Genomic DNA, 14,271 nt, shown 5'->3' with positions numbered 1-14,271 from the left:
GGGCTCGAACCCACAAATTATGAGATAGTGACCTGAGGTGAAGTTAGACGCTTAACCGATTGAGCCACCCAGGCGCCTCTATAAGTGTAATTTTAAAGAGCTGCACAACATTTTAGCAAATGGATGTACCATGACTTACTCAACACACCTTTACTATTGGAGAAAGAATTATAAGTAGCTTAAATGTCCAACATTGTAAATAGTGCTGCAGAAGAGACTCCTGTTCCCCAAACCAGGATAACTTCTAAACAATTTAAAACCAAACTCACATCTCCCTCCAGACCTGTTCTTGAATTCCCAGTTTTTTGGTTTTTTTTTTTTTTTTTAATACTTAGATTAATGTCAGAGATTGTTTCCCACTCTCTTTTTTAATAGACTACCATCCTTCTTATCACCTAGACCTCCTGGCTCTCGTTTGATCCAGTCCCTAGATCTTTTTTTTTTTTTTTTTTTTTTTAATTTATTTTGAGAGAGAAGGAAAGAGAGTGCATGTGCATTAGCAGGGGAGGGGCAGAGAGAGGGGGAGAGAGAGAATCCCAAGCAGGCCCCGTATCAATGCAGAGCCTGACATGGGGCTCCATAACATGAAACATGAGATAATGACCTGAGCCAAAATCAAGAGTCAGATGCTTAACTCACTGAGCCACCCAGGCTGCCCCCTAAATCCTTTTTATTGTTATCTTGTGTCTTACATTTTTCTCTTTTGCTGCCTACCTACTCTAATACGTATATATATATTTTAACACTTATTTCTTGAACTATAACGATACCTAAACTTGCTTCCCAACCTCTAGTGACTCTCCACTTCCAATGCAACCATTAGAGCCAGAGAATATGCTTGAAATATATCTTTAATCATATTACCCCCTCTCCTAAAAATTATTAGAGACTGTAATAGTGAAAAATTGAATAGTGTAAGTATCCATCAATAGTAGATAAATGGATTGCGGTGTGTTTGTAGGATAGACTACTATCCATTACGTAACCAGAGATTAGCTAAATATATGTAAACCAATCCAAGGTTTCTAAACCTTGGCATTGTTGACATTTTGTACAAGATAATTTCTTGTTGTGGGAGACTGTTGTGTGCATTATAGGATGTTTAGCAGCATCTCTGGCTTCTACCTAGTAAATGCCAGTAGCTGTCCACCCTGCCCCCAATTGTGACAACCAAAAATATCATCAGACATTGCAAATGTCCTCTGGGGGCAAAATTGTCCCCAGTTAAAAACCACTGATCTAAATAAATACGTCTTGTAAACATGATGTTGAATGAAAAAAGGATATTGTAAATGTGTACAGTATGGATTCTATTACATATAAAAAGTTTTAATACATAAAATACTATATATTACTTATAGACATGTATATATTAATTCATTCAACCAATATTTATTATTTCCAGGCACTAGGGATACAGCAAGCGAATCCAAAGTCTCCCTGCCCTTATGGAGTTTACGTGCTAATGTAGGAGAAAGACAATAAATCACTATATGCTGTTAGATGGTGATCAGTGCTTTAAAGAAAAAAAAACAGCGTGTGGGAACAGAGAGGTCTAGGCTGCTCTTCTAGATAGTTTGGTCAAGGAGGACTTTCCAAGGAGGTTTAGTTTGAGAAGACACATAAGTGAAGTGAGGGAATGAGGCATACAGGTATTTGGGGGGATAAAATTCCAGGGAAAGAGAACAAACAGCAGTTACAACATAGATACGTACACATGCGTGTGCGCACACACACAGACATTCACACATATACACACTCAGTGGACAAGAAGGGTATTTGTGAGAGCAATCATTTCTGGGTAGCAACAAGATGGATTGGAACTGATAGTGTTGGTCATCAAAGGAAAAATATTAGCTTTATGTATAATTTTTAAGGAAATGTATATGTTACTTGTTTAATTTTTTATGTTAAGTGTCAAAGTATAATCATACCTTTAGATTAGAAGTATAACAATATTATAATTCTAGGTGGGTAAAAATATGCTATATCATCTTTTTTTTTTTTTTTTTTTTTTGGTCATCTTTTAGACTTGTCTGCACTATTTAAATCTCTTAAAACAAAAATTAAAAATAAAAAAGAAGCCGTCAGTGATCACCTACTGCTTATTTCATTGAGTCCAAACTTAGCCACTTCAGGCTCACTGTGCTCTCATTTCAGTCCATCTGTTCAGCCCTGTCTGCCCCACTTAAGCCACACTGAACACCATTTGCTTTGTGAACACGTTCCTCAATTCTCTGCCTCTATACAAATGTTCGTTTCCCCTCTTGCCTGAGGTTTCTCTACCCTATCTTCCTTGTCAAAATCTTACCCATTCTTTAAGTCCTAACTCAACTACGTCCATTACCTCTTTTCCTTTTTAATTTTCTTGTAGTTAATGTAATCATCTCCTGTGATTCTACATAGCATTGGTATTCCTATATGATTTTATATTTTGTAACTTGTTATGATTATTTGTGTATTTCTTTTCTCTCTCCTAATAATATTTTCATAATATGGAGTAGGGATGATTTCCTGTCACCCACATGATTTAGCAAGGTATGCAGATCTTTACTAAATAAATGTAAGTCCATTCTATAACTTGATTTGCTCCATTCTAAATAGGTCAGGGAAGCATGGGTGACTTAGTTGGTTAAGCCTCCGACTTTGGCTCAGGTCATGATCTAGCGGTTCGTGAGTTCTAGCCCTGTGTTGGGCTCTGTGCTGACAGCTCAGAGCCTGGAGCCTGCTTTGGATTCTGTGTCTCCCTCTTTTTCTGCCCCTGCCTCACTCGTGCTCTTTCTCTCTCAAAAATAAATATTAAAAAAAAAATTTTAAATAGCTCAGACAGGGTTCAGGTTTCCATTAATTTATGTAATAGGTCATATTGGGGTGCCTGGGTGGCTCAGTCTGTTAAGCGTCTGACTTCAGCTCAGGTCATGACCTCGTGATTTGTGAGCTTGAGCTCCACGCCGTGTTCTGTGCTGACAGCTTAGAGCCTGGAGCCTGCTTCAGATTCTTTGTCTCCCTTGCTCTCTGCCCCTCCCCCACTCACACTCTGTCTCTCTCTCAAAAATAAGTAAACATTAAAAAAAAACAAAACAGGTTACATTGCCATCATAAAATAGTATGCTCATTATATAGATAATTTCTGGGCATATTTCCTCGTTAGTTTATTGTAGGAAGATCATAAAATAGTATCAGAAGACTTGATTTCAAGCTTTTGCTGTCCAACTCAATGACCTTGTAAAAGTTATAGAATATCACAGAGCTCTGGTTTTCTCCTCTATAAAATAGGATTATCACTTATAATAGTAATTAGAGGACTAAATAAGAAAATGTATTTAAAAAAAATTTTTTTTAATTTGCATCCAAGTTAGTTAGCATATAGTGCAACAATGATTTCAGGAGTAGATTCCTTAATTCCCCTTACCCGTTTAGCCCATCCCCCTCCCACAACCCCTCCAGTAATCCTCTGTTTGTTCTCCATTTTTAAGAGTCTCTTATGTTTTGTCCCCCTCCCTCTTTTTATATGATTTTTGTTTCCCTTCCCTTATGTTCATGTGTTCTGTGTCTTAAAGTCCCCATATGAGTGAAGTCATATGATATTTGTCTTTCTCTGACTAATTTCACTTAGCATAATACCCTCTAGTTCCATCCACATAGTTGAAAATGGCAAGATTTCATTCTTTTTATTGCTGAGTAATACTCCATTGTATATATATATACCACATCTTTATCCATTCATCCATCGGTGGACATTTGGGCTCTTTCCATACTTTGGCTGTTGTTGATGGTGCTGTTATAAACATTTGAAACAGCATACCTGATCCCTTGGATATATACCTAGTGGTGCAATTGCTGGGTCATAAGGTAGTTCTATTTTTAATTTTTTGAGGAACCTCCATGCTGTTTTCCAGAGTGGCTACACCAGTTTGCATTCCCACCAGCAGTGCAAAAGAGATCCTCTTTTTCCACATCCTCACCAACATCTGCTGTTGCCTGAGTTGTTAATGTTAGCCATTCTGACAGGTGTGAAGTGGTATTTCATTGTGGTTTTGATTTGTGTTTCCCTGATGATGAGTGATGTTGAGCATTTTTTCATGTGTCAGTTGGCTATCTTGATGTCTTCTTTGGAGAAGTGTCTATTCATGTCTTTTGCCCATTTCTTCACTGGATTATTTGTTTTTTGGTTCTTTATAGATAAGTTCTTTGGTAAGTTCTTTATAGATTTTGGATACTAACACTTTATCTGATATGTCATTTGTAAATATCTTCTCCCATTCTGTTGGTTGCCTTTTAGTTTCGCTGATTGTTTCCTTTGTTGTGCAGAAGCTTTTTATGTTGATGAGGTCCCAGTAGTTAATTTTTGCTTTTGTTTCCCTTGCCTCCAGAGACATGTTGAGTAAGAAGTTGCTGCAGCCAAGATCAAAAAGGTTTTTGCCTGCTTTCTCCTCGGGGATTTTGATGGCTTCCTGTCTTACGTTTAGGTCTTTCATCCATTTTGAGTTTATTTTTGTGTATGGTGTAAGAAAGTGGTCCAGGTTCATTCTTCTGCATGTCGCTGTGCAGTTTTCCTAGCACCACTTGCTGGAGAGACTGTCTTTATTCCACTGAATATTCTTTCCTGCTTTGTCAGAGATTAGTTGGCCATGTTTTTGGGTCCATTTCTGAGTTATCTATTCTGTTCCATCGATCTGAGTGTCTGTTCTTGTGCCAGTACCATACTGTCTTGATGATTACAGCTTTGTAATACAGCTTAAAGTCCAGGATTATGCTGCCTCCTGCTTTGGTTTTCTTTTTCAAGATTGCTTTGGCTATTCGGGGTCTTTTCTGGTTCCATACAAATTTTAGGATTGTTTATTTTAGCTCTGTGAAGAATGCCGGTGTTACTTTGATAGGGATTGCATTGCCTATGTAGATTGCTTTGGGCAGTGTTGACATTTTAACAATATTTGTTCTTCCTATCCAGGAGCATGGAATATTTTGCCAATATATTTTTTGTGTGTCTTCAATTTCTTTCATAAGCTTTCTATATTTTCAGTATATAGATTTTTCACCTCTTTGGTTAGATTTATTCCTAGGTATTTTATGGTTTTTGGTGCAGTTGTAAATAGGATCGATTCCTTGATTTCTCTTTCTGTTGTTTCATTGTTAGTATGTAGGAATGCAACCAATTTCTGTGCATTGATTTTATATCCTGCAACTTTGCTGAATTCATGAATCAGTTCTAGAAGTTTTTTGGTGGAAACTTTTGGGTTTTCCATGTAGAGTACCATGTCATCTGTGAAGAGTGAAAATTTGACCACCTCCTGGCCGATTTTGATGCCTTTTATTTCTTTGTGTTGTCTGATTGCTGAGGCTAAGACTTCCAATACTGTGTTGGATAACAGTGGCCAGAGTAGACATCCCTGTCTTGTTCCTGACCTTAGGGGGAAAGCTCTCAGTGTTTCCCCATTGAATATCATATTAGTGTTGGGTCTTTCGTATATGGCTTTTATGATGTTTAAGTATGATCCTTCTATCCCTACTTTCTTGAGGGTTTTTATCAAGAAAGGATGTTGTATTTTGTCAGATGCTTTCTCTGCATCTATTGAGAGGATCATATGGTTCTTGTCCTTTCTTTTATTGATGTGATGAATCACATTGATTGTTTTGTGGATATTGAACCAGCCCTGCATCCCAGGTATAAATCCCGCTTGGTCATGGTGAATAATTTTTTTAATGTATTGTTGGATCTGGTTGGCTAATATCTTGTTGAGGATTTTTGTAAAAAATTTTTTGAATGTTTATTTTTGAGAGAGAAAGAAGAGAGAGAGAGAAAGAGCCTGGAGCCTCTGAGCTGTCAGCACAGAGCTCAACTCAGGGCTCGAACTCATGAACCGTGAGATTATGACCTGAGCTGAAGTTGGACACTTAACTGACTGAGCCACTTAGGCGCCCCAATAAGAAAATGTATTTAAAGTGCTAGCCTAGCATATTATACATGCAAGATTCATTTTAGTTCGTATTTTCCTCAGGGTTTTCTTTTCCTCATATATATATGCTATATATAAATTAAAAGAGTTGCACTAAGTCAGCAGCTTCAAGATGGTGTTCCGTGCAGCCTGCTGCAGAGTGAAAGGCAAAGGTGAAGTAGATATATCTCTGAGCCTCCAGACTCCATTTTAATCAAAACTTTTTTTTTTAGCTTTATTGAGATGTAATTGAGAAACAAAATCTAAAGATATTTAAAGTGTATATCATGGTGATTTGTTTTTTCATGGTGATTTGAGATACGTGCATGTGAAGAGATTATCACTAACTAGTTAATTGACAATTCCATCACCTCATATATTTATCTTTTTGGGGGAGCAGTGAGAACATTTAAGTTCTACTCTCTTAACAGATTTCAATTATATAATACAGTGTTATCAACTATGGGTACCATGTTTTACATTAGATCCTCAGACTGTATTCAGAAACTATATACCCTTTTACCAACCTCTCCTTATTTCTCTCACCTCCTACTCCCTGGCAACTACTGATCTATTCTGTTCCTATGAGCTTTACTTTTTTTTAGATTCCACATATATGTGATACCATGCAGTATTTGTCTTTCTCTGTCTGGTTTATTCAATTAGCATAATACCCTCAAGGTCAATCCATTTCACAAATAATAGGATTTCCTTCTTTCTCATATATATTTCTCTGAATAATATTCCATTGCATTAATATAGCACATCTTCTTTATTCATCCATTGATGGGACACTTAGGTTGTTTCTATATCTTAGCTATTGTGCGTAATGCTGCAGTGAACATGGGAATGCAGGGATCTCTTCAATATTCTTTACATATATACCCAGAAGTAGAATTGTTGGATCATATGGTAGTTCTATTTTTAATTTTTTGAGGAACCTCCATACTTTTTTCCATAGTGGTTACACCAATTTACATTCTCACCAACGGTGCACAAGGGTTCCCTTCTCTCCACATCCTTACCAATGCTTATTCTCTCTTGTCTTTTTGGTGGTAGCCATTCTGACTGGTGTGAAGTGATATCTCATTTTCATTTTGATTTGCATTTCCTGATGATTAGTGATGTTGAGTGCCTTTTCATGTACCTGTTGGCCATTTGTACACCTTCTTTAGAAAAATGTTTATTCAGGTCCTCAGCCCATTTTTAAATCACATTTGTTTTTTCCTATCAAGTTGCATGAGTCCTTTATATATTTTGGATGTTAACCCTTTATCAGATATATGTGTTTGTAAATATTTTCTCCCATTCAGTAGGTTGCCTTTTCAGTTTGTAGATGGTTTCCTTTGCTGTACAAAGCATTTTTTCTTTGAGTTCTTTTATATTTTAGAGTTACTGGTAAGATTTTATTTGAGAAAAAGAGGTCTATAACTTAAAACAATTGCTTAAAAACAAATTAGACTAGATAATTGCCTCCAGCTTTAAAATATTTTTTTGTGATTATTATTCTGAGCTGTCTTATAAAAAAATCCCCATGTCTTTTATTTTTTATAGCTCTCTTGCTCTGAGCCCAGGTGAAGAAATCTTAACCTTATTACAGACCACACCATTTGATATAGAAGAGCTTAAGAAGGAAGAAGCTAATCTTCCCCCAGAAGATGGTAAGTCATGGGCCAAGAGAGAGCAGAAGGGTGAGGAAAAATTAAAATATTCCGCTAGGTCTCATAGGGCCCTTCTCTGAGAGTACCTGCCATGTGAGTACAGTATGGCAGTATCATGTTTTCTTCTTTTTCAGATGACCAGTGGTTAGATCTCTCACCAGATCAGCTGGACCAGCTACTGCAGGAAGCTGCTGGCAAAAAAGAAGCAGAGCCCATTTCCAAGAAGGAGGAACAGAACTATGACTTGACTCAAGTCTCAGAGAGCATGAAAGCTTTCATATCTAAAGTCTCAACCCACAAAGGAGCAGAGCTGCCTCGGTAATTTGTGTTAAAGTATAAATATATAAGTAGTTAAAACCCAGATGTTAAAGTCATCTAGTCATTGCCATTTCCACTCTTTTTTTTTTTTTTTTTTTTTTTTTTTGTACTGCTATGTTTCCCTCTTTTGGTGCCTAGTACCCTGATGACTTTTTTGGAGTCATATTTTTAATAGCCTGATCCTTTGCAATTCTTTTTTTTTTTTTTAACTTGTTTTATATATATATATATTTTAATTTATATCCAAATTAGTTAGCATACAGCATATAGAACAATGATTATAGGAGTAGATTCCTTAGTGCCCCTTACCCATTTAGCCCAATCCCCCTCCCATAGCCCCTCCCGTAACCCTCAGTTTGTTCTCCATATTTATGAGTCTCTTCTGTTTTGTCCCCCTCCCTGGTTTTATATGATTTTTGTTTCCCTTTCCTTATGTTCATCTGTTTTGTCTCTTAAAGTTCTCATATGAGTGAAGTCATATGATTTTTGTCTTTCTCTGATTGACTAATTTCACTTAGCATAATACCCTCCAGTTCCATCCACATAGTTGCAAATGGCAAGATTTCATTCTTTTTGATTGCCGAGTAATACTCCATTATATATATATACCACATCTTCTTTATCCATTCATCCATCGATGGACATTTGGACTCTTTCCGTACTTCGGCTGTTGTTGATAGTGCTGCTATAAACATGGGGGTTCATGTGTCCCTTCGAAACAGCACACCTGTATCCCTTGGATAAATACCTAGTAGTGCAATTGCTGGGTCGTAGGGTAGTTCTATTTTTAGTTTTTTTGAGGAACCCCCATACTGTTTTCCAGAGTGGCTGCACCAGCTTGCATTCCCAGCAATTCTTAAAGTAAGTCAGAGAGACTGCTCAACAGATCTAAGAGCTTCCATCCCAGAGCTGTGCAAGGAAACTGCATTTTACTCTTTAAACTTTTACTCAGAACCTTATGGACTCTTAACATCTAGCTCTCAGCAAACCCACACTTCAGATCTGCTACCCAACAAGCAGATTGTAAGCTTCACACTCAAAAGAGGGGAATAAAAGATTTCATCAGAGAAAGAAATAATAACAGGAGAAATGGGAAGTTACATTTGGCAAATAAATGTAAGAAAATAAGATAGATGGAATTGTTACTTGTATAGCAAATATATCTTTATTCATGTTGATGCTCTTAAGCCTCATAAGAAGATAAAAATTTATGTTCAGTATTCTCTAAGAAAGCAGAGATAAAGAAAGGTATGTTCTTATTTACTTTTAAAGGTTTAGTTCTTAAAGAAATAGACTTTATGTAAATTAACTCAGATAAGTGATTTCTTCTGCTAATGCTATATATATCTTGTGGGAGGTGGATGGTGGGTAGGTCCCTAAATTGGCATAAGTTTAATGTGCATAAACAAAGTGCAATTTTTACTTTTCTTACATCAGTCTTTCCCATTTCTTTTGCCCTCAAGACCATTTAAACTACAGTTTTTCTTGGTGTACCTCTTGAGATCCTATATCTGGTAGTGTTCCTAAGAATGGCACTGCTTTAAAAAAAGTTCCAAAGAGTTATGTTTAGGATTAATGGTCTTTTTCCTTTAACCTTGCAGAGAACCTTCTGAGGCTCCAATCACTTTTGATGCAGATTCTTTTCTTAATTATTTTGACAAGATTTTAGGTAAGTTACAGTACGATGTTTATTTTCATTTTGAAACTACAAGGCTGTGGCTAGAGCACTGGAGCATTGGAAGTCAAAGTATTTGCTTTTTCTTCATGATTTTAAGTTGCTTTCAACCATGAACTTCTGCCCAGTTGAATGATTTTGCAGAGAATGCTTAGCTCAGTGCCGGACATAGTTGCTGCTCGTTCATTATTTGAATGAGTGAATGCTATGTGGCCAGATATGGTTTCCATGTTAATACTGTTTATTCTCTTTTAGACTTACTGTACTTAACACTAATAATAAAAAGACAAATAGCCCAAATTTAAAAGTCAACAAAGGATTTAAATAGGCAGTGCCTTGAAGAAGAAATATAGACAAATATTTGAAAAGACTTAACTGTTTCTAGTAAGTGAATACACAATACAAAATAAGAACTTATTTTTTTGCCGATCATATTGGCAAAGATTTTAAAGATTGGCAATACCTAGTTTTCTCAAGAGCTGAAGAAATGGGCACTGTCAAACCGTGAGCGTGGAACTGTAAGTTGTCTTTCTCACGGTGGTTTGGTATCCTAGAAAATTTATAACCTTTGACTTAGTAATTTATTGCCAGGAATTTTCACTATGAAAAAGACATAATGTGCTAAGATGGTGATTGCAACATTGTTAATAGCAAAAAATTAGAATATCCCAAATGTCCATGGAGAAGGAAATGGTTAAAAAAATTGTAGTACGTTTGTGTTATGAAACATTGTGCATTTAAAAAAAAATTTTTTTTAACATTTATTTATTTTTGAGACAGAGAGAGACAGAGCATGAACCGGGGAGGGTCAGAGAGAGAGAGGGAGACACAGAATCCGAAACAGGCTCCAGGCTCTGAGCTGTCAGCACCCAGCCTGACGCGGGGCTTGAACTCACGAACTGCGAGATCATGACCTGAGCCGAAGTCGGATGCTTAACCGACTGAGCCACTCAGGTGCCCCAAACATTGTGCATTCTTAAGAAAGAATAAGATCCATCTATGTTTTCACAAAGAAGGACTTCCAAGACATATAAATAAGTGGAAAAGCAAACCATAGTTCAATATGTATGTATGTGAAAAAAAAAAAAAAGAACCTTATGTTTATATACATATGTGTAGGACTACATAAAGGCCTGGATGCCCACCAAACTGTTAAAAGATGTTTAACTCTGGGAAGAGAGTGAGCTGTGAGACAATAATAACTCTGTATGGCTTGAGTATTTGTATCAAAATATATTCATGTAGTTTTTAAATTTTTAAAAAAATTTTAGTAATTGAATTCTCATTTAAAAAAAAATTTTTTTTTTCAGTTCAGCCTATGTACTTTTCTGAAAATATCTGCCAGCAGTACCATTTTCTGGAAGGGGTTTTTATGAAGTTAATTTGTGTATATTGGTCCTTTTATGAAGATAATATTTAACTCTTTTGAAAGGTATAACTACTCAAGAAGAAATTACATGTGGCTCTTTCTGTGTTGGGGTCTGTGTAGGGCCAAGACCTCATGAATCAGATTCTGATGATCTGGATGATGAAGACTTTGAATGTTTAGACAGTGATGATGACTTGGATCTTAAAACACAGGGGACTGGGGAAGAAGCATCTTTAAAAGGAACTCTTAATGATCTCAAGTCATACATGGCCCAGATGGACCAGGAATTGGCAAATACCAGCATTGGCAAAAGTTTCACCACCCAGAAGCAAATGGTACGTGTGTGTTTAACCTTTTCCCGTGTCTGAGTATCTTAATATTATGAAGGAAAGCTAAAACTATATTTTATCTTAGTTTCTCTTTTTCTTTCCTTTTTTTGATTTGTGATCATTTTTTGGTGATAAATTTGATTTTTTTATTTGAAATAAATAAGAATGTAAGATTGCTAATGTTTCCCTAACTATTAGGATGAAAGATTATTAACTTTACTCTCCTAAATATAATTTATTTTTTTATTTTTGATGTATTACATTTATTACTTATAAATGTATTAAATTTATAAATATATTATTAAAATTAATTTTTAATTTTTATTAAAAAATTTTTTTCTTTAATGTTTATTTTTGAGAAAGAGAGAGAGAGATAGCATGAGTGGGGGAGGAGCAGAGTGAGAGAGGGAGACATGGAATCCAAAACAGGCTCCAGGCTCTGAGCTATCAACACAGAGCCCAACACGGGGCTCGAACTCACAAACTGTGAGATCATGACCTGAGCCGAAGCTGCTCAACCGACTGAGCCACCCAGGCGCCCCCTTATTTTTTAAGTTTTTAAAAAAAATTTTAATGTTGGGGCGCCTGGGTGGCTCAGTCGGTTAAGCAGCCGACTTCAGCTCAGGTCATGATCTCGCGGTCCGGGAGTTCGAGCCCCGTGTCAGGCTCTGTGCTGACAGCTCAGAGCTTGGAGCCTGTTTCAGATTCTGTGTCTCCCTCTCTCTGACCCTCCCCCATTCATGCTCTGTCTCTGTCTCAAAAATAAATAAATGTTAAAAAAAAAATTAAAAAAAAAATAAAAAAATTTTTAATGTTTATTTATTTTTGAGAGAGAGAGAGAGAGAGAGAGAGAGAGAGAGGGCGTGAACACAAGTTGGGGAGGGGCAAATAGAGGGGGACAGAGGAACCAAAGCGGGCTCCAGGCTGACAGCAGAGATCCTGATGGGGGGCTCAAACTCACAAACTGCGAGATCATGACCTGAGTCAAAGTTGGACACTTAACCAACTGAGCCACTGAGATGCCCCTTAAGTTTAATTATATTAGTTCTTCTGTTATCAGGATTTAAAAAGTCATGCAATGTGGTCAGATTATGCAGTTGCATTCTACTACTCGCAGCTTACACTGACTTTAAAAAAAGAGAAAGGATCTTAAATATCTAAATAATTTTCAAGTCTTAATACTGTTTGTTTTTTTTCTTTTTTAATTTAGAACCAAATTAAGACTTCATCTCACACTCTTTTTTATCCTAGTTTTTATACCATCAGTGTCTAACCTATACCGCAAAGACATTATGAAGGAGAGTGGAACTTCTGGATTAGGGTTTGAAATCCAGTTGAGCCACCCACTGTGAATATATATCCATTAACCAATAATACCTGTGTTGTAGGATTAACATGAGAACCAAATGAGACAACAGTAAAACCCACAATAAGGCCCTTAATGAATGTTACTCACCTTGCTTTCATCATCTAAACTACATTTAAACTAGAATCATTTCCATTATTGCCCAGACCTCATAAAAACCAAGAAACCGTATTGTTAGATTTATCTAAAGTAGTGTATCTTAGGGGCGCCTGGGTGGCGCAGTCGGTTAAGCGTCGGACTTCAGCCAGGTCACGATCTCGAGGTCCGTGAGTTCGAGCCCCGCGTCGGGCTCTGGGCTGATGGCTTGGAGCCTGGAGCCTGTTTCCGATTCTGTGTCTCCCTCTCTCTCTGCCCCTCCCCCGTTCATGCTCTGTCTCTCTCTGTCCCAAAAATAAATAAACGTTGAAAAAAAAAATTTTTAAAGTAGTGTATCTTAGATTTTAATATGTATATGAACCATCTAAAGATCTAAGTAAAATAGAAGTAAAATATAGAAAATAAACAAAATTCTGGTTAAGTAAGGTCTGGGGTGAAGCCTGAGATTTTACATTTCTAACAAGCATCAAAGCAGTGCACGTGCTACTGACGCTTGAACTGCGCTTTGAATAGCAAAGATAGTCTATAGATCACACTACAGTCTTTCAAATCCTTTCCCCATCCTGTGAAACCAGAGGCTCAGGTAATAACTCAGAATCTTTGTGGTTGAATTCCACAGAACTTCAGGTTTTTACTTGAAGTTTTTTCATGAGGAAAAAAAAAAAAAAGAAATCTAGTTTCTTTCATTTAGAAAAAAAATAGGTTCTTTTATATATATATAAAATGTTCATTTTTATTTCTTTTACAACTCTTAGGTAAGTTATAAATATGTCTCCTTAACCCTGGTTATCTCCCTTAGGCTATTTCAGAATGGGGAAGAAGTCCAATTTATAAAAACTTTTTCTAGAAATCAGTGTGTTTTAATCTTTAGAACCACATTCTATTGTGTGTGTTAAATTGTAAGGTTTATTAGATTTCATTTTTACTTTGTCATTAAGGATAAGAAATTTCCTTTTTAATTTAGAATTCAATTTTACATTGTTTAGTTTTTATTGTAACTACCATCCCACCTAATGGCCTATTATCTCATGATTTTCTTTTCTATCAATAAGGAACCTCTCTCCCAGACTACCAGTAATAATTCAGATGAGGAAGATTCTGGTGCAGGAGGATCTGTTATGACACCAGTGGACGTAGACCTGAACCTGGTTTCCAACATACTGGAATCCTATAGTTCCCAAGCTGGCCTGGCAGGACCTGCGTCCAACCTTTTACAAAGCATGGGAGTACAGCTGCCTGATAACACCGATCACAGACCCACAAGTAAGCCGATGCAAGATTAACCAGCACATCTCACCTCTTTTTTCTTCTTAAATAAATATTGAGTCTGATTGTGCTCATTTGTAGTGTGGATGACTCTGAGGTAACATAAAAGGTTTTGAAGTCAGCAGGAGAGAGAATATCAAGTTCCTGGACAGCCCCTGATTTACACACTCCATGTTTAGAACATTAAGTTTATCTTTATTAAGGGTTAAAGGCAAAAATAAGGAATGAATGAGTTGCTTTTTTATTCCAATTACC

The 14,271-nt window shown here is 36.6% G+C and overlaps 1 protein-coding gene across 9 annotated transcripts in view; it reads left to right on the top strand.

The window, feature by feature from the left end:
- Positions 1 to 14,271, top strand: part of ECD (ecdysoneless cell cycle regulator) — a 50,676-nt gene that overhangs the window by 16,116 nt on the left and 20,289 nt on the right. For 6 of the 9 annotated variants that reach the window (XM_045040140.1, XM_045040139.1, XM_045040141.1 and 3 more), the window contains exons 10-15: positions 4,374 to 4,415; positions 7,491 to 7,597; positions 7,732 to 7,915; positions 9,517 to 9,584; positions 11,080 to 11,294; positions 13,803 to 14,013. In XM_045040140.1, the coding sequence (XP_044896075.1) occupies positions 4,374 to 4,415; positions 7,491 to 7,597; positions 7,732 to 7,915; positions 9,517 to 9,584; positions 11,080 to 11,294; positions 13,803 to 14,013 (827 nt within the window). Of the gene's footprint in view, positions 1 to 4,373; positions 4,416 to 7,490; positions 7,598 to 7,731; positions 7,916 to 9,516; positions 9,585 to 11,079; positions 11,295 to 13,802; positions 14,087 to 14,271 lie in introns of those variants that run through there. The other 3 variants (XM_045040143.1, XM_003994047.6, XM_045040144.1) reach the window with 3 other exon arrangements.

The sequence above is a fragment of the Felis catus genome, chromosome D2, assembly GCF_018350175.1.
Source record: "Felis catus isolate Fca126 chromosome D2, F.catus_Fca126_mat1.0, whole genome shotgun sequence".
Lineage (NCBI taxonomy): Eukaryota > Metazoa > Chordata > Mammalia > Carnivora > Felidae > Felis > Felis catus.
This window is presented reverse-complemented; position numbering and strand designations above follow the sequence as displayed.